This window comes from Dicentrarchus labrax, unplaced genomic scaffold (genome assembly GCF_905237075.1).
Source record: "Dicentrarchus labrax unplaced genomic scaffold, dlabrax2021, whole genome shotgun sequence".
NCBI lineage: Eukaryota > Metazoa > Chordata > Actinopteri > Moronidae > Dicentrarchus > Dicentrarchus labrax.
The window spans coordinates 13,694,315-13,714,488 of NW_026136714.1; the positions used below are offsets into that span (position 1 = coordinate 13,694,315).

Genomic DNA, 20,174 nt, shown 5'->3' on the forward strand with positions numbered 1-20,174 from the left:
TAGGTGGCTAAAAAAAGTTTTTCTGCTGACCCCAACCACAGCAGTAGATTGTCAAGCTTCTTTGCTGGGACTCCTGTCTGTTTCTCCAAACTGGGTGCTGTCTACTACGGGTACAGTATGAAAACAGGTCTGTGCTTTATTAAAGTACAGTATGAAGCTGCTGATTATGTTGCTTTGTAGAACAGTCTGACAGCTTTGAGGGTTAATAGGGTTATTGTTAACAGGTGAGGCAGGTGAGACACATACCTGTGGGTGTGTCCATCACACAGACACTGATATATACAGGCTGACAAGGAGGCAGCCAATGTGTGCATCACATAGATCTGAAATAAGGTAAGGGATAAAAAAACAACAAAGCATTAATTAGTGTTTCAGTCACAAATAAACACTTAGAACAAAATTAAACTTTGTGTCCAAGCAATCATTAAACACTGATGCACAGCTTTACAATTAATTCCAAAGTGAGTGGGGCAGTTTATAGTTGAAAGAAAATAATTGTTCAATAGTGTTCCTGTTTTGCAATTTCTTATTTTATTACTTTGTTACTGGCTGACATACATGGTAATACGGATATATCTGCAATAAACTAATATTATTCATTAGATCCGCTCGGATACAGACACTTCTATCCATTGAAATTTGTCTAAAAAATTTCTACAATACCAATGTGAAAAGTTTATACATGTTGGTGTACTTGTCATTGAACAAATTCCACAGGATCATCGTCCTCCTTCAGTAAAATCAAATGTATAGCCTTTACATCAAGAGGAAATTCCATTTATGCAACCAGCAATACTAGAAATAGAAATGGATCAACGAGACCAGAGACTGCCTTACCTCATTGTTAACTACATCGGGATGTGGAGGAGAGTCAAGTGTGTTGATGGTTTGCAAAATGTCATGAGCGAGGTTGGTCAGGTAGACGATGGGATTGGCCACTACTGTCTTTACGTTGGCGGTGCAAGCCATCAGAAGAGGGATAGAGGTTTGCTGACAGCATGGCGTCACCGCTAATTGGATGGAGTCATCCTGTTGGGAGAAAGCAGAGAGAAACATATTTAAATGTGGGTTGAGTCAGTACAGTATATCTGCAACTACACATCACACACCACAGTAACCTTAATATAATACCAGCAGATACATTCAACATTCAACTTTCTCATTTTTTTTTTTTTTTTTAGAGGAAAAAAAAGGGAGACAGCGCACAAAGGGAGCAGAGAATTGACAGGTGCTGCTTTGAACTGTGAAGCAAGAGCCTTTTCCTAAGCCGTAATAAGTCATACACGATCCCGCATGATGTGTTTTCTAGTGTACGTGTGAATGACGTTTAAAGAGCTATAAAGAAGAGATAGGCAGCCTAGTTGTGTGTGTGAGATCCCTGAACATGACTCCCCATGTGTAAGAATACCACAAGCTTATGTTCGTCACACTTGATGAATCACATTTTCTTGTTGTTCACCTCCTAAACAGAAGCTCTGCACACTGGCTGAAGTTAAGACAAAAGAAAATAAAATAAAAAATCCTCAAAAACAATGGAGAAATCTGACAACCATGGGACCAGAGCTGGGACAAAAGGAACTGCTTTTATTTCAAAATCAAAGTAGAAGAGAAGAAAGGACTCCCAGTGGCCATCGACTGTGCTAACATTCAGGAACGTTGTTCCCAAGGCGGCTCATTGAGTTGTTTACCTCCTAAAATTTGACTCAACCTTCTAATAGTCAGCCTAAAGCAAGACTTCCCTCAGGAGCTTGGAGAATCAGCACAGTCTGTCAGCCTACTGCTGGAGGTGTGTAGATCGCCAGTGCACAATAAGTAGGTCTGAGTGTGTGTGTGTGTGTGTGTGTGTGTGTGTGTGTGTGTGTGTGTGTGTGTGTGTGTGTGTGTGTGTGTGTGTGTGTCTTGGGAATCTGGCTGCATTAAGACAAGCTTTCAGATGGCGTCATGTTCGTCTTTCATTTGTACTTTGCCCCTCATCTGCTCAGTATCCTTCCCTTCAAAGAGAATGTGAGATCACTTAAATAATACTGCAGCTCTGCTTGCCAGTGTGAATGTTTTTACATGCAGCTGATGGTTATTATCTTGTTGTTCCTATTTAAGTAATTAGTAATAATTAATACAAATAATGTCATACATAGTTTGTGCTGTCAGGAACCTCTGACAGATAAAGTTTGGAAATGCTGGACCACCTTTAATAACCATTTGTTTGTGATGAAAATGTCCTGGTTGCAAATATGAAGCAATTAACTAAGGCTGATCAGACTAATATTTTCATGATCAATTATTCTTTTTCAATTAACTGTCATTACAACTTACAAGAAACATCCTTTTATGTTAAAGTTTTACTTTGACAAGTAACAAAAAAAGTACCATTTTCATAATAAGAAAAAACAAAGTCAAGCAATGCTCTTGTGAAGCTGTGAGTGGCAAATGTAACATTTTTAATTTAATTGAAATATATTACACTTTTCATTCTCTATGTGGTAATAGACACAAAATCAAAGCACTCTGAAATAAATTTGGAAGGATGTTTAGATTTATTTGATGGTTCTTCAATTGACAATTGCCAAATGAAGCTTATTGATTAAAAGGACTGTTTTATCACATCCACCAGCAACCTAAAAATCAGTTAGCACAGTTACTTAGTGGCAGCTACAGAGGCAGACTATAGATTGCCATGCTCTGGCTATCAGTGGCCTTAAGCGTGTATCTATGCATGTTTTAATTACCTGGTGGGACTCCTGAAGCAATAATATGAGCTCCATGCGTACAGATGCCAGTCCTCCACCATGGGAGCCATGCAAGCTGCAGTAGCTCAGAAACATCCTCAGTAAGGGCTGGTTACTCTGCAGCCAGTGTCTCCTGCTCCTCTGGCTGTCACCAAGAGGACTTCCGGGCTGGAAAACCATTTTTACTTTATTAGTTTTATAGACAAATCAATTAATGTGCTTGTAAATATGCCGACGTTATCCAGCTGGCTAGTGTTCAAACAAAAGCCCCACAGTGCTAAAAACAACTAGGTTTTAAAACAATGCACATTAATCTGTCAACAATAAAACTATAAACAATAAACAAAATAAACTACTGGGTCTATGAAAAGTAACTTTGATTTGTAAATACACAGTACGTGTATTAGGCTTAGATATATATGTATAATTAGGTTTGCTGCAGAATCTGAAACAACAGAGCAACATTTAGCATGTTATTTTTGTAACTCGACAACAAAAACATATCATATCATATCATATTCAAAGTAAAATTGTGCAACAATCTTTACAATAAAAATGTTTTTCAAACTATGTCAAGACACGCTGTGCTGTTGTCTTAATTTTTTATTACAGCTAGTGTTGCATCGATTTTGCCGCACAAACATCTGACAAATCTAGATGCAGCCAGCTATCTACGCCCACCTGTTCCTCCTCCACCAACCCAGAAACAGGGGCATCACCCTGGACAGACAGCTCTGGCAAGCAGGGCTTGTAGCTGCAGCAACGCTGGAGAGCCACCACCTGGGGAAAACAGAATTTTATCTTAGAATCAATTTATTAAGAAGGGATTTTATCTTGCATGTGTGGGAGTGAAAGGAAAACATTTCACCAAATTGTCAAATAGTCTTCACAGGAAAAGACAAACAATTTCATGAGAGAAAACCACTGGAGTTATTACCAATATGATGTTTATATGCTGTGACACAATGCACACAGAGAGATAAAATCTTGAAATAGTGAACGTGAAGACAGGAGAGATGTGTGGGAGTTATGCAAGTTATAAAAGTTTTATTGAGTGAACCGAAGGGTGAAGCCAGACTAATGCTTCACCACACAGATAGAGTTTATAACTATTTTAAAACAAAAAAAAATATTATTGATATGACCCTTAAGTCTTAAGTGTGTAAGTGTATAAGTTACGTGTGTGCTATTACCTCTCTCTCCAACCACTGGTAGAGCTGGTAACGTAGCTTCCCTCCATCCAGTTCATACCCTGTCGACAGGGTCCGGAGCTCATTGGTCATAATCTTCAAGCAGGCAGTAAACTTCAGCTGGGCTGCCAAGATGTCATTCGTTGGTTCTAGGAAGTCATCACTGTCCTCACTGTCCTCTCCTGTCACTGTCTCCATTAGCGGCGACATGGTATCCTGCGTGTCCTGGAATACGCTGCTGCTGTCTGCAGTTCTACCGCTCTTGAAATTTTTTGCTTCTTCTTCATCCTCATCATCATCTTTGTCACTGTCCCACTTCAAGTCCAGGGACTCGTCTGGAAGTGTCAGCGACGGCTGGCTCCAGTCAAAACTTAACACTGAATCTGACTGGCTGTTTTCATTGGACTCGTAGCCATTCAGAGCCGGCTGAGACCAATCTGGGTCTGATGTTTGTCCGTTCTTGCTCCCAACACTGAGTTCAGTAGCAATGCCTGTGTCCTCCTGGGTAGTGAGTTTGGAATGCTTGCGGACTTTGGGCATCTTGGAGAGGACTTCAAGTGCTAGCATGGGGCAGCCAGCTTGCAGATGTGCGTATGCAGCTGTGAAAAACAATCTTCTCTCCTCCAGGCTAATGGAGTCAGCCCTGCGACCCTCAGCAGTCAGGCCAACTTTAGCCTTGTCTGAAGAGCCAAAATGGCGTCGAAGTAGAAGTGGGTGGGTACGAAGGTAGGTGTAAAAGTTAAAAACCTCAGGGTTACATGTAGACACAGGAGAGGAACCTGCCATACAAAGAGACATAAAACACATTTTATCACTGTCTGTAGCACTACTACTATGAAAGCTACATTTCGTGTTTTGACCACAGTACCTGCAGGGACAAGCTGCATATTGGATTATATTGAATCTTTGTTAAAGACAATTGAAGGCATGCAGCTAATGTGAGCACTTGCACACTGACAAACTCTGTTCTGTTGTCCCTTAAAGGCGAGTAGAGGGTGTAGTTGGGAGTTGAAATACTGAAATGGCTGGTGGAAAAAAAGGTGATGCATTAAGTTCACTCTTGTTCATCTAGGTCTAAACAATGTAAAAAGGACCAGGCAACTCATACTTAAAACTCAGCCAGGACAGCACATAATCTATCAAGTAGAAGAAAACCATTTCCAACTTTCTATAAGCCAGTGTTTTCTTTTCTCTAAGCATATTAAATGTGCTTTGAGAGCATCATTTATGAAAGACATGTAGCACAGGGATGTTAATCTGGGACTGTCTTGGCTTTTAAGTCAAAGTGGGGTTCATATTAAGTTCAGTTCTTCATTTACTCGTAAGGCAAGCGCTGTATTTTTTCTTCAATTAAATGGTCTTCTGTGTCCAGTAGGCTGCAATTACGTCTGCAATTCACATACTTAAAGGACCAAAAATAGTTGCAAAGCTGAGGCATTTTGTAAAAAGCAGAGGATTCAACCTCACAGTGCCGAATTACAATTGGCCGCACTTATAGTTTATTGCCGTGGTTTTACCTGCACTATCCACAAAGAGAACAGCCTATTGAGATATTTTAAAAAGCTTCTAAAATTACAGACTATATCTTAAAAACAAACTAGCCAACAACACGTATTACAATACTAGCAGTCAGAACATGTGGCATGTGTGAATTTCTTTTGTTCTCATAATTGAGTATAATTTATATACGAACGTTCCGTCATTGGTAAAAAAAATTTAGAAATGACAACATAGTAGTGCAATGGTCATGACATTTGGCAAGTGCATAAAAATACAATACAATACAATTTTACCAAACCTCTGAATAAAGGTGAAGAAAAAACAGATGCACACAGAGCACTGCCGACCTACCAGCATCACATTTGCTCACAGTGGACCCAGAGCTGGCGCTGCTAGCAGGCTGCTCGAGTAGAGTGTCCAAGGCCCTGCTGTAATCTTCCAGGACCCAGTGAGCCATGCTGCGCAGGAACGGGTCCTGGTGTGCTTGAATCTGAAATATACCAATAATCACAATAGCTTATTCTGGTTTCTGTGGTGTATTAATTATAAAAATGCTGGAGAGTCAAACAACAATAGGTAGGTTGTGGAGGTCGTGGTATACACAAACTCTGTACCTGTTTGTCTTGTCCCAGAACATGTCTCTGGAGGATCCTTTTGTAGGTAGATGCTGTCTCAAACTCAGACTCATACAATCTGGAGATCACCAGGGCCAGCTGTAGGTCCTGCATTTTCTCTATACAAACCTGGAGGAGGAAATGAAGCACAATATTTCAGCCCAACATTTAAAATGCATTTTGAGCTACTGGCACAAATATTGACAAATAATGTATATTCTGGATGCACAGTAATCCAGCAGGACATGATTTTCTGTTCAGTAATGATCTGATTTCTCAACCAAAAAAAAGGTGAAAAATAAAAATATTTGCACATAGCAAAGAGTTAGTGGATAGCTCAAGTTGTTGTAGTTGCTCCCAACTGATAAGGTGTGAGGTGCATTTCAATGAGACTGATCTCCCAGACAGAGAGAGTAAGCAAAGTCAGTGATAGCCCTTTGCCTGGGTGACGCTCATCTCCATAAAATGCTTAGAGAAGCTCCAGTTACTCACACAGATGAAATAATGTGACTCATTGCTCTAGGGACTTTCTAAACAGAAGTAACCTTGATGAATAAAAGGTTAGGCAAACACGCTGACCAGATGCAGTCCTCTTAATATGTGAACAAAAAGACAGCAAGCTGTAGGTTTTCTGTGGCTTAACTTACCCCTGATAGATTGCAGAAATACTAATGCCTACATTAAAAAACAAAACTTAGGCAAATATATTTTTTATGAAATGAAGGTAGTGTTCCAATTTACAAAGCTTCAACAAGAGTGTGGAGTTGTGTGTGGGTTTATGAATGTGACAACATGCTATTGAAAATTCTCACAAAAAGGAAGAAAGGCAGCAACACCCAAGAGTCAACTGCCAACATCAAGTTTTTCAGTGCATTGTGCTAAAAGACACCACTGTGGAAATGCACTGAACTGTTTTAATAATAAAAAGGATGCTACATACTACAGAAATACTGGCGGCGAAGACTGTTCTTGTGAATGTGGTTTCTCTGGTTTGTACTATACCATTAAACACTGCCATTGACTATGAATGGTTGAAATTACAATGCTACAGACATTTTGTAAATGTAAATGAGCAGCTCTTGACTGAAAGCAAAGTTTCGATTAGCAAGCTGCCAAGAGGCACTTGCAGTTGAAGGAACAACTGCTTCTTGCAAACAGTGTGTCATGTCTATTTTCCACTTGCCTCCACAGCATCCTTAAGGGAGCCAGCTAGAAGGAAGAAAGCCGCAGAATGCTGGAACCGCTGCTTTCCCAACAGAGAAAAGGCATTTTTCAGTGCTGCTTTCCTCCACCGGTCCTCGCTGAAGTTGTTGCGGAAAAACTCTGTCATTTTGGCATTCTTCTGAGACCTGGAGAGAAAAACATGAAGGATTCAAAACAATACTGGTGTCATAGGTCTTCAGTCATCTGTCAGAGATAATCTTGCTTAAGGCCAGGAGCAAATAATGTGATGACTATATTTCATATGCAAAATTCAGTCAGTTTTGCCTACCTGTACAATCCCCAGACCACTGCCTTCTTTTTCATTGCGAGGTAAAATATAGCTGCATCCAGAGGATCATTGTTTCTCTGTAAAGAAGCCCTGGCAACCTGACAAAATAAATGAAAAAAACACATTCAGCTCAGGCCTCCTCAGCCTATACAGTTTTGTCCACAGAACAAGTTGTAGCTTTATGGGTCATTTCAGGGAGAAGCTCTACCTCAGTTATACTGCTGTATTTTACAGCAACCACAGCAAAATTTCACTTTCACCTTCTGACAGCACTTCATTTATAAATAAAGCAATCGATATGAAGTACGCAGGGCCAACAGCCGACCTCCAATGCCTTTATGTGGTGAATTTTGATGTGATTAACATCTTTAAAGTTGAAGGTTTGTAGAAAGAACAGGGAGACAATCTGGGTGAAAATGAGTTCAATCTATGTGCTGCTTAGTGTCAGACCACTACCGAATAAGACAAAGAAAAGCAGCAAATCCTCACACTAAACTACAAGTAGAAGATGTTGGTATTTTTGATTGAAAACTGACTGCAACTATTTTGATAAGTGATAAATGTTTTAGATTAGTTTTTGTGTCTATAGTTTTAAAGAAAAGAACTTCATATACATTTCCAAACCCTGAACTATATCATGATTTGATGATTAAAACAAGACTAGAATATGCGAGTCAAAACTAAATATTAAACTAAACTTCACTTCACAGAGGTACTGGTCTTTCCTACCTTTTCTTTTACACACGCAATGGGTCACTGTTTAGGATTTGAGCACAGACACCCAAACTGATGCTAATTAACAAATATCATTAACCTCCTCACCTTCTCAATACACCTGCGTAGTTTGTTGGTGCTGCGCAGCCACCACCCCACACCCATGGAGCGCAGCTCAGGCCAGGTAGGCTCTCCCTTCTGTAAGGCAGGCACCATGTTCAGCAGCTCCTCCTCAGCTTCAGAGTGGAAGGCCCAGGCATAATGGCATGTTGACAGGCCTGCAGAGAGGAGAAAAGGACATGTCGAAAATGGGGATTTTTCAAATTAGGTGGCACATAAGGAGAAACTTCACAGATTTCTAATCTTAAAAATCCACACACTACAAGATTTGAAAATACTGGCGCATCACACCCTAAAGGATATTATTATTATTGTGCCAGAGGGAGCAATACATGTGTTGTGATCGCATGGGGAAGCAGGTGTAAACAAAATGGAGAGTGTTGTAGCAGAACAACTTTCTGTGGTAACGTTAATGCTTTGCAGTGAGAAAAAACAAAAGCAGAGGGCTAAATGAGTCTGGATGAGAAAATGATTGGGTATATTTGGTCAGGACGAGTTGTCTCTTCTGTCAGTTTTAATATCCGTCAACAGTCGTATGCAAGCTGATGTTAGCCTCAAGGGCTAAAAAGTTTACTGCTGATTGGCAACACCTCTCTTTCACTTCTATACTTTATAGATTTTTATAGTCATAAAATTCAAATCATCAGTAACCTCCTCTCTTTCTAGCTTTAGGACCCTTTATAGAATTACTGCTCTGATACCTAGGTGGGCACTGAAGGAGTCTGAAGGAGTGCAGGGAGACAGCTCTTTAGGCAGCAAGCTGGAAACTTACATAAACTCTTGCAAGACCATACAAGGTAGTGTGCTAATTGTGAGGGATATCTGACTTTCTAATAAGTTTATCTGTAACTTCTGGTCTTATTAGATTATTTTTATCGATGTAATAGTGGCCCTGTACAGTGTGCTGAATGCTACAGTCTGTTCCTGCTTGTTTGTGTCAGCTCTGAAACGCCCCCAATGAAAAGTCTGAAAATCACTATCCTGTAATTGTACCTTGGCGTAGCAGCTGTGCTCGGTGTGCTGGAGGCAGGGAGGTAGAGAGGAAGGTATGGAGTCTGACGGCCAGCAAGAATTTCAGACCACACTCATCCAGCGTCTCTCCACCTGTTAAGTCAATGACAGTCAGCTCTTACTGCTACTTCAAAACATAATTACATAATGAAGTAGAATCTTATCTACTGCATTTCTATTCATTCAAAGAGCCCTTATTTTTTTAGTTTTCCTTTCCCTGCAGTACCTTTGCTCTTGCCCTGGCTGTCCTTGAGGTCTGTGCTTGTGGTAGCGATGGTGTCAGCCAGTGCCATGAGAGACATCTGCTCCATACGGGTTAAACCTGGTAAACTGGAATGAAGGAGGTGACTGGACAGAACCTGGGCATGTTCTGGACCAAAGTATGTCGGGCTGTACTGGGACAGGTCAATGACCTACAGACCAGGAACAAGAAAGAAGACAATCTGTAAAATGTTATGGTATTTCTAATTTATAAGACAACACACTAATTTCAAAAGAAACCAACCTTGTTCCCCGTTTCCTCTTGATTGCTGTCCAGAGGGTCCAGGTCCGCTATACTGGGTGTTTGAAAGAGCTCATCATAAGCGTCAGTGTGACTGGAACCATGCCCGCTGTCTCCACTCACACTGCCCACTTTATCTGTATGGAAGCACAAGACAGGGCTAAATTCCACAATAAATGTATTTCATAAGAGATGTGCACAAAATCTTCCTGCTGGTTTTCAAAGATTACATTATATTAAAATACTAAAGAACATTAAATGTTTTTACTGTATATGTGTTTCTGTTTTCATTCTTCTCACTTTGTATCCCTAGACAAACAATGAGGAATAGCTAGAAGACCAGTAAGTAGAATATTGTTCTTTCTCACACTTTGAGGCCGGGGGCTGAACATGGTATTTGCTTTTTCCATGTTTTTCTCTTCATTTGTTTATGTACCTGCTTAAAAGCATGCCTGATAACTTTTGTTGTTGAAGTTTTTTTAGACATAACGTACACTGACAAAGTTACAATCTTCAATTCTCAATTCAACACCAAAGTAAATCCAACTCCAGTCTACCCTAATAAGTAATTATCCACAAGTGCAGTCTTTGATAGTTATTATAGTCCAGTCTCAAACCATGATTGACTTGCAGAGGCATAGTCTTAGATGAGCACGTAAAAATGCTAGATTAAAAAAAGAAACACAAAAATCTAACATCTGATGCCTCTTTGGCTTAATGTAATGGGATTGGTATTGGAATCAAATTACAAGTTAACATCCTTAGTCCATGATTATTGTCATTTTCCAACTATGCTGCCTATGTACTACTTAAATAAAGTTTACCCTTATTTTATTAACTACTGAATATTAGTATTCTAAAACCACATGTTTTATACCCACCAGGTTTTGGTGACGTATCCTCATCAGCTGCCAGAAGTGCATACAGAGGCAGGGGAGGGATGGAGCTTATCTCTGTGTAGTCGGGGCTTGAGTTCTCTGCCTTGCTGAACATCTTCCGGTCCCTGGCTGTGCTGCCTCCAGCGCTGATGGTTCGAGAGCGTACACGCTTCTCGGGATTAGAGTTACTGTCTTTAAGTGCCACAATTTCTCCAGCAATGCATTTTACCAGGTGAGAGAGGATGGCTTTAGCACGGTGAACCTTAAGATAGACAAGTTATGTTACCCGTTTACATTTTAAAACACAAGTCATCTTATATTACGATTTTTAAAGCAATCACAACTCATCGAATTATTTTAAAATGTATTAGTCTGTTTTACTAAAGCTTCAATTCAATTATAGTAACTGACAAAACTGCCCTGTTATATCAACTGGAAAATATGTTCAAATATAGAACAAAACAATCAAAAAAGATAAAATATATCTTTTATAGATATTACTTGAGTAATTCCTTCAACTTACCTTCCCTAGATCCATGAGCTCCAGTAACTGTACAGGATGGTATTGGGGCAGAGTGGGAAAGAGTTGGTGAGCTGCTTCAAAAAGCCCAGAATCTTCCATCTCTAGAGGCAGGTCATAAGCTGTTCTCTTCCCACTGAGTTTCTGAGCCAGGCTCATCATTGATCTTGTCAGGGCCCTTTTGGGAGGGGCCAGTGAAGACATGGGGGCCCCAGCGCTGAGAGCATCCTCCTGGCTCTGTCTAAGGGCTGAGGTTATGGAGGAGATGCTGCTGCTGATGTCTGTATCTTGGGCAATTGTGCCATTGGATTTGGGTGGTGCTGGGGGCTGCCACTGGGAGTAGACATGCATCTCACAGTCCATACCTGCTACCAAGATGCCATCTCTTACCCAGGAGAGGGAGACTGGAATGGGTAACGAGCCTTCAACAGAAGAGACCAGATCCACTGTTCGAAGCAGAACCAGTCGAGAGGAGCTCTGGTCTCTACTGGCATCAGATGACAGACAGAGTTCTGGAGGTTTCCCAGAGAGACAGCCGTACAAATAAATCTTTGTGCCAATACCAACGGTCAGAACATGTGATCCATTCTCCTGGGAGACCCAGTCCAAATGAACCAGGCTCTTGCTAGTAGAACCATGGCAGTTCTCGTTGGGTATAGAGAAGTCCATGTTACTTGGAACATTGGCACTTCCAGTTGTGCTATTATCATTGTTAGCTGTGTGATCTGTGCTGTCCAGAACTATCGTCTGCTCTAGAATCCACTGCGACCCACCAGTGGACTCACACTGGAAGATGTCAATGTGGACCAATGGTTCTCTAGTGTTTGCTGGGTTGGAGGTTGGAGTGAGATTTGGGCTACGCTGTACAGTCAGGGTTGGGGTCAGGTGAGTGTTTGTGTTGTTGTAATTCACATAAGGGGTGGAAGCCAGGCTGGGAGGAGAAGTCAGCAGTCCATGTGAGTTCAGATGAGGTGTTAAGTTCAGGGGTGTGTTTGCCGTCTGCCTGTAAGCAACTGCAATCCGTCCAGCGTGACAGCAGCTGACCTCTATAGGGCGACCTTGCACGCTTACTGCGCTGCTGTTGGGAAACCTCTCCTCCACCAGGAGAGGCCACTCCTCCCATTGGTACACCAAGTTGTCGATACTGGAAGGCTTTGTCGCAATGACATTACACCTCCAGAAGCGCACCTTTCCATCAGAACAGGAAGTAGCAAGGAGGTAAGGCACGCGTCCAGCTGGCAGAGAACATGATGCACTCAAGTGACCTAGGAAGAGAGTTGAGTTACACTGTTAGGTAAGGATGTTTATCTTAAACTCTTAATTGTAAAATTTAATTTTTTAACCCTTTAATATCGGTAAATGTCTTTGAATTGATTAAAGATAGATTTTTTTATTGGATATATAAGTGCAAGTGAAATAACAGCTTTTTTGTGGGCTTACCACAATACACAGTTGAAAATCATTATGCATTTTGAGTAGAATTTCAAATTGTTGAAAAAACATCTATCATCATCACTTTGAAAGTTTCTATTTTTCTTTCCAAAGATAATGGAAATAGCTTTTTATTAGTCGATAAACAAAAGTCTATACTTGACTTCTATACTTGAACTTTAAAAAGGTTATCTGAATCAATGTTTTCAATCATTTGTTAACTAAATGGACCATTTCTTTAGAAATGAAGTTCCATGGCAACATAAAATTTACATTTCAGTCTGTGCTGGTGTTTGTAAATTCCGCAGTAGCTGCTAAATTTCTTTATCTGTGCCCTGCTATAAGACTGGCATACTTGCACTGAGGACACTGCTTTAATTCACACAAAATGTAAAGAAAACTATAATTATTACACTGCTGCTACTACAATCAATATTGCACTTTTTCACACATGGAACGCCTTGTGTTGTGTGATGTTTGTCTCCTGCATTTCACTACAAGAGAAAGTTATAGACTTACATCATGTGTATGTGCATTGTCCTCACCTGCTGAGGGTGTAACACTGATGGCTTCCACCCCTTCTGGCAGAGCCATCTCCTGGCTGTATAGCCTGTGTGTTGTGAGGCTGAGGCGACATGCACTCTGCAGATTGGAAGTGCAGGGTTTACTCTTCTGAGCTACTGGAGAACTGAACGTGTCAAAGTTAAACTGAGAGCTGTTCAAAGGAGAAGCTGTAGTGGCATCCTTCTCTGTCATGGTCTCGTCTGTGGGGACATAAACAGGAAGAGGGAAATATTATAAAGCCAAGACATTTTTTTGGGTCACAACTCAGTGAATGCAGTGACAGACACTGCATTTGAGTCATTATTTGCATTTGACTTTAATATCTTTTTGGCAGATGTACAACCGTACCAGTAAATTCAGTTCAGAGTACAGTACTATTTCTACAAGGTAAATAAAAACTGATACATTTAAGAACTTCTCAGCAGAGTTATTGCTTACTAACATCACAATTTTGTCAGGTTTCTAGTTCTTGTGACTTTCTCTGGGGGTAAAACTGTCCTTTAAAGCTGCCATTAATTTGGTTATGGTAACAAGATAATTGATAAAAGTGTTTATCCTGAAGCAAATGTGGCAGTGAATCAATTTTTTTCCTGTGAACTTTGAGTCTTTTGTTTAAAGTACCCACCCATGGTGACCGGTCGAGCAGCAAGATGGAGATGCCACATGTGGAGGAGCGAGCGACCTGTCGGGGTCAATTCGACCACCACGAGGAAAAACCGTGCCGAGAAGGCTGGCTGGCTAGAGGCTGCAGGGAAACACACACAGACAAAGAGAGATTAATGAGCAGTGCCACTATGGTGGTGTACATTTTCAAACACTGAGTTAGAAGAAGTCATTTTGGCCATACCAGTGTGGGGAGAATCAGGAGTTTCCTGTGTGCTTTCTGCTCTCTCACTGCCGAGGATCAGATCCTCCTCAAAAACATGCAGGAGCTGGGTCTCCTTCCCCTGCTGTAGAGAACAACAGCAGCTATCATTAAACGGAATCAGATGCAGCCACTGAACAACATGCTTCATCCACTGTGAAGCCGATACGCAAACACACAAGTTGTGTTTGTTAGTCTTAGACAGACACACACACAGGAAAACTGCCTGAGGGGATGAGAGAAGGTTTACTCTGCACCCGTTTGTTGTCTCATGGTTGACCTTTTACAGAGACTCAAAAAGTCTACTGCAGAAGGTTTTCTGCTACCAATAAATAAATATATTACAGTTTATATATCCTTTATTTCAAGGGAAGGTTTCTGTTAGTATCCTCTTCATCCAAGATGTTTACAATGTCTCTCTACTGTTAGCTGTTGATCAGAGAGAGAGCAGGAGCAAAGGAAATATGTTTGAATACTCTTGGTCTTGGTATGTATACTTACAAAACCAGTGATGGTATCCAGCTCGATAATACATCCTGGTTTTGCTGTGGATTGCTGACTGATGATGTTGAACACCTCCCCGACATATTTCTAAAATGAAACAAACAAAAAAATGTTCATTAACTGACCACTATTACATTACGCTATTACACAGTCAAACAAACATAAAGTTAATGTGCCAATTGTGCTTCTGAAAATTAAAAATATATAACCAATATCTGCGCCGTCATTGACGACACTTTATGAAAACAGTGAGCTGTTTATAAGCAGTGCAAGAAAGAATGTCCTTAACAGACTAGTTATGAACTTTCTTGTTCATAACTCTGCTCTGTTATGGACTAATAATAAACCTCCACTTCTTGCTGGATTCTACTCTGCTCTATTTGGTTAGAAGGATCACTGCCATTCATCTTATTTCTCTTCTCTTGTTAGTTAATTGTGCTCCTATGTAATTTTCCTACCGAGTCATCCAAGGCTGACACTAATGAAGTGGCAAGACTGCAAATTAACAGCACCTTATTACCTCACTGATTCTGTTGGGTGCAAGGGGAAACACTGATGTGCTGTTATTGGTGTGCATAAAAATAGTTATTGCAAGTTTGCAGTTTGTTGGAGTTTGGGAATCCGGTTTGAGGGCTTACCGATATCTCAGGATTAGAGAGCTCACTCAGGAGTTTCTTAGCTTCAATAACAGCCTGATACAGTCTGAGTGAGTGGCCGTCACTTGCCACAAAGCAAGCACTTGGAGAGTTACAGTACACACCTACAAACAGAAAGAACATTGAACAGTGTTTGCTATTATGCTTAAATAAACATAAAATACAAATATACAGAATACTGAGTTACAGTACATGTGACAAACAAGCAAATATTAAAGACTCCTGTTATAAAGTCATACAGACCAAGTACACTACAGTAACAATTTGATTTGGAAATTTAAGGCCTTCGTGGATTTTATGGAGTTGAAATGAGTTGTTTTCACAGGAATTGTTTATTTATATTCAAATTAGGGAAAATGTACTCAGACTGTTCTAAATTATTACCTATGGGGATTTCATGTCCCAGAGATCTCATTTGGTTATTTTTTTGTTCAGTAATATTCCTTCATATTACTGAACCAAAATAACTGGAATTATGAAAATGAAGTTGTGCCAACTAAAATGGTTGATTGAAAAAGAAAGAGAGAATAAAGTCTTCAGCAATCTCATATATGTTTCTCACCTAAACAGCTGCTGGGAATGAGCGTGGGCAGCCAGGCTACATTAGCAAATGCTGATGCATGGAGAGAATTGATCCGAGCTAGCTCGGAGACCCCGCCTGACAAAGACAGTGGGCCAACAGGGTCCACTCTCCACAAAATCAGCTCACTGTAGATCGCATTGGGATCCTGGGAAACGACACCCAGGGACACCCGGCTGGGCCGTGACCCACGCGGCAGAGAGGCTGAATGAGGGAAACCAGAGAAGCAGGCGTCCGGAGGAGCCAGGATGTTGTCTACCTCTGGTGTCCTCAAGGCGTTGTGGTGTGAGGTGGTGAGGAGGAGAGGGAGCAATGAGTGACAGGCAAGGTCATTGAGGTGGAAGCGGTGGCCACAGTACCGTGACTTGTGAGAGACGCTGAGCACAGTGGAGAAAGCAGAGTCCTCTGCGAAGCTGACTGCCCACTGGTTTAGGGAGCCATCGGCATGTTTGGAGATCATAAGGACGTTGGGGGTGAAAATGCTTAGTCGAAGACTGCTGCTGGATGCAGCTTTTCCTTGACCACCGTAGCTTATTAGAGCAGATTTGGTTTGAGGCAATGTGCTCCCAGGTGGTCGCTGTCTGCCATGTTGGATAGCTAGATCCACGTTCTTGTTGCAGGCATACATAACCACACTGTGGCTCAGGGAGATTGCATCACCTGTAGGGAACGCTACAGGGATACGGGACACAAACGACACCTGAAAGAGAGATATCATAGCAATGACATCAAAGCAACTAAAACGTACAGCAGCGAGTGAGTGATAAGAAGGATTCAGTCAATTAAGTAATTCTCTTTTAGCTTGAAATAAGCATACATTATGAAACAGCTAAAGTTCCCATGTGAATGCGGTAAGGACACCTATGGCAGTGAAGATCATGAGCACCCTTTTCAAAAGGGTTAGCTAAAAACAAAGGGCTGTAATTCTACTATTCTCCATTCAGAAGCTGAGAACTGACTTTGTGAAATTAACTGGGCCACAGTGATGGAGACTGGAGGGATACAGCCTTCTCTTCACTTGCTCCTGCCTCATATATGTAAAAAAGAATAATGTTTAACAAAACTTATGCTAATAATAATACCGGTATCTGTCTGTTTTATCTAATTAAAGCAGCCAGGCCTAATCAACCTGAATGTCAATGAAACTTGGGATTCTTTTAGCTGCCCTGCCCGACTGACTGACTGCTATGTCACAAGGTACTCATTATTTCACCGCTAATAAAAAGGCATCAGGGGACTTTTGAATTTGATTTTGAAGTCACACATAATTAGAATATAATTGTCTGAACGGCTGAATGAGAAGCCATTAGAAAAGGAGCTGGACCATCACAGCTGTCAAAATGATTCACAACCGTATTGAGATGATAAATTACTTCACTCCCCAAGAAACACTTTGTGAAATTGTGAATACAAACAAGTTGTTTGCAAAAGTGACCAAAGAAAAGTCTTCTTTGTTCACAGTGTTCATTAAATTATACAGTAAAAATATAATTGATCTTTGCTTTACTGCAGTTTTCCCATCACAACACTTTTGTGTTACTGTGCTTCTTGATCAATCTCTCAAACTATGATTATCAACATTTATGAATATACCTATACAGGTAAAAAGGTGAGGGATTAAGTTCATTAAACATCAACATCAGTTTTGTTGTTGTTGTTTTACATAAACATAAACTACATTTCCAGTGAACACACCTGAGCTTGTCTGAACATGCCTGGCTGGTATTCATCTAACCAGTCTACATGCCAGACTAAGAGAGAGCCGTCCATGGGATGGATACTGAACAACATGTCTGCGCCTTTGTTCCACTCCTCTAACAACACTTCCACCTGGTGCTTCACTGCTGCCAGAGGAAGCTCCACAGCCTCAGGTCCTTGGGAGTCACTTGGCCCACTATTATTATCTTCTTCGTTAAAGTTATCTTCATCTTCAGCCTCTGAAAGAGAATGAAAAATCATAGTGCCAAAATTTTAATTTTGAAAATGAGTATGGAGATTAATGAAAAATGTAAAAAGTCTCACTTTTTGATTGGAAAGTCAGAGTCTAGATTTGAAAGCATTAATCTTGCTTCATATGCAGTTCATATAAATTGTTAATGTCTAGTCTAAATATTTGTTTGTACCTTCTTGGGAGCAGTCGTTCTGTTGCTCTAGGCTGCCTCGGAGCTGCTGCAGGAAGACCTCCATGGCTAAAGTGAAATGAAGCTCTTTGTTGTTGAGCCAGTGGACAGTAAAAAGACCTCCAGGCTCCTCGTCATCCACGCCACTCAGAGAGGAGATGGAGGGAAGCAGAGGAATGTCTGTGATAAAGAATGCAAGTGATGTTAAAACGTTTAGAAAAAGATGGCAAAGAATAACAGAAATTAACATTACATTAGATTTGGGGCATGCAGGGCAGAGAGACATCTGCTGGAGCAAATTAACTTTCATGAATATGGTTCGAAGTATACTTAAATATTATTCAAGCATACAAATACAATCCTACAAGACTTCTCAGCCTCAAGGCTGAAAGAAGATTTTGCCCTGATTCAATTCAGCATAAAAGCTTATAGGGATGTTAAATAAACAACCTCAGGCAATCTACAAATTTTAAAGCATTTTTGCCATTAGAAACACAGGGGTGAAGCCCTCTGACCTCAAGCTGATTATATTCAAGCAGAGCTAACTATATATGTAGTGTCTATGGTTTACAAATAACTAATGATTTCTATACTGTAGGTGTGCTACATTATTTCCTTCTCTTTAAGAAATATTTTGAAATATCTTGTAGCTGCAAATTCTTCAATAAATTGGGAGCAATGGCTTGGTGTTTCAACACAATGCTGGTAACGAGGATCAACAGGATTATTATCAATAAGTAACAGAAACTAATGTGCTTGAATCTGACCGGTGGCAGGGTTGATGCTGGCAGCTATGTGGAAGTGGCAGAGAGCGTTGGCATGGGGCATGTTGCTGCTGCTCTTCTTGTGGTTGTAGTGTCGGCTCTGATGGTGAGGCAGGCAGCCAGTCAGGGAGGGCTGAGGCACATCCCGATAAAAGGAGGAGTGCAACGAATCTTGAAAATTCAACTGTGAGGAAAACATAGATTATTCAGGTTAGATAATTACTAAACAATACTTAATGCGTTATGTTCTTACATGCTAAAGTTCTGATACCACAAATGTGATGATTGTTTTGACAAAAATGAAATCTATATCTTATGAATGTAGACTGCCTTGAGTTTATCAAAGTGATTTTCTCATAGATTATAAATGTATGTACAAATCACAGAGGCAATGATGTCTTTAAAGAGATTAGATCTTCTTAAATAAACTGAAAAGCAACAAAAATGTTATAGGGTGAGGCAAGGAGGTGAAACACCATTGTTTTCTGATAGCCCTTTCAGGTTGACATAGCGATGCAGGTTAAACCTGATTTTGGAGGCTGATGTGAATTACTCAACTTGTACCAACAAACAGGACTTCACTGTTCTCCTCCGAGCCTGAGCTGAGCTACTCTCCACCAGTGTTACTCTTAGGGATGGGAATTAATTTTAATGTTGTTGATGTTTAAACAACATTTAAGTTTAACTGCCCAGTTTGTCTAAAAAAGCCAGGGAGAAAGAGGCAGCACAGAAGAAGAATGGCTGAGATAAAGAGAGGGGCATGTAAAGGGAAGTGAAATGAAACCTTAACTTAATTTGGTACTTTGGTTATGTAATTTGGTTTTTCCTGTTGTTTCTCAGTAACGTGTAAAGACCTACAATTTGAGACTTGAGCCTCTGTGAATGCACACGACAAGGTATTAACCCGTTACAGCAGTCTCATATGAATGATCTGAAAGACAGAGAATATTAAGTTTCATGGAGATTATTTAACATAATAAATGGTCCGAATTTTGCTGATTTTATGCAGCTTCTCTGATGTAGAATGAGTAACTTGAGCCGTAAGGCTGCAATTTCTCCAAGTATTATTGAGATTAATGCGCTCATCACTTCCAAAAAGCAGTCCTTTGCGAATATTGATAAGAAATGTGTGTAAATTCACCATTTGAGTATGCATCTGCCAAAGCAGATACACATACTTTAGAATGGGTTTATAGCTATGTAGAAAAAATTGATTGTAGTGGAAATCCCATATCACTGTTTCCTCTGGAGGCTCTCAAACAGTATCCTTATCAAGAAACTTTGGGATTAATTAACTTCATTGATTTTGCGAGAAATCTTGTACTGTTCATCCCTCCCTGAGGCATCATATTAAAATGGAGTTTAAAATAGGGCTCTCTCAGTATTGTCCATCCATTCAATTTTGGAGGGGGAGAGTTACCTC

General features: G+C 40.5%; 1 protein-coding gene across 4 annotated transcripts in view; it reads right to left on the reverse strand.

Annotated features, from left to right (window-relative positions):
- dmxl1 (Dmx-like 1) overlaps window positions 1-20,174 on the reverse strand; it is a 51,309-nt gene that overhangs the window by 20,514 nt on the left and 10,621 nt on the right. For all 4 annotated transcript variants that reach the window (XM_051421443.1, XM_051421442.1, XM_051421441.1 and 1 more), the window contains exons 10-33: window positions 18,755-18,935; window positions 17,991-18,167; window positions 17,563-17,804; window positions 15,850-16,567; window positions 15,270-15,391; window positions 14,629-14,718; window positions 14,110-14,212; window positions 13,888-14,007; window positions 13,244-13,462; window positions 11,271-12,532; window positions 10,751-11,009; window positions 9,873-10,006; window positions 9,594-9,780; window positions 9,350-9,460; window positions 8,345-8,514; window positions 7,523-7,620; window positions 7,214-7,379; window positions 6,031-6,159; window positions 5,768-5,906; window positions 3,920-4,695; window positions 3,408-3,506; window positions 2,727-2,894; window positions 838-1,029; window positions 247-323 (exon numbers count right to left, since the gene is read on the reverse strand). In XM_051421443.1, the coding sequence (XP_051277403.1) occupies window positions 247-323; window positions 838-1,029; window positions 2,727-2,894; window positions 3,408-3,506; window positions 3,920-4,695; window positions 5,768-5,906; window positions 6,031-6,159; window positions 7,214-7,379; window positions 7,523-7,620; window positions 8,345-8,514; window positions 9,350-9,460; window positions 9,594-9,780; window positions 9,873-10,006; window positions 10,751-11,009; window positions 11,271-12,532; window positions 13,244-13,462; window positions 13,888-14,007; window positions 14,110-14,212; window positions 14,629-14,718; window positions 15,270-15,391; window positions 15,850-16,567; window positions 17,563-17,804; window positions 17,991-18,167; window positions 18,755-18,935 (5,939 nt within the window). The remainder of the gene's footprint in view (window positions 1-246; window positions 324-837; window positions 1,030-2,726; window positions 2,895-3,407; window positions 3,507-3,919; window positions 4,696-5,767; window positions 5,907-6,030; window positions 6,160-7,213; window positions 7,380-7,522; window positions 7,621-8,344; window positions 8,515-9,349; window positions 9,461-9,593; window positions 9,781-9,872; window positions 10,007-10,750; window positions 11,010-11,270; window positions 12,533-13,243; window positions 13,463-13,887; window positions 14,008-14,109; window positions 14,213-14,628; window positions 14,719-15,269; window positions 15,392-15,849; window positions 16,568-17,562; window positions 17,805-17,990; window positions 18,168-18,754; window positions 18,936-20,174) is intronic.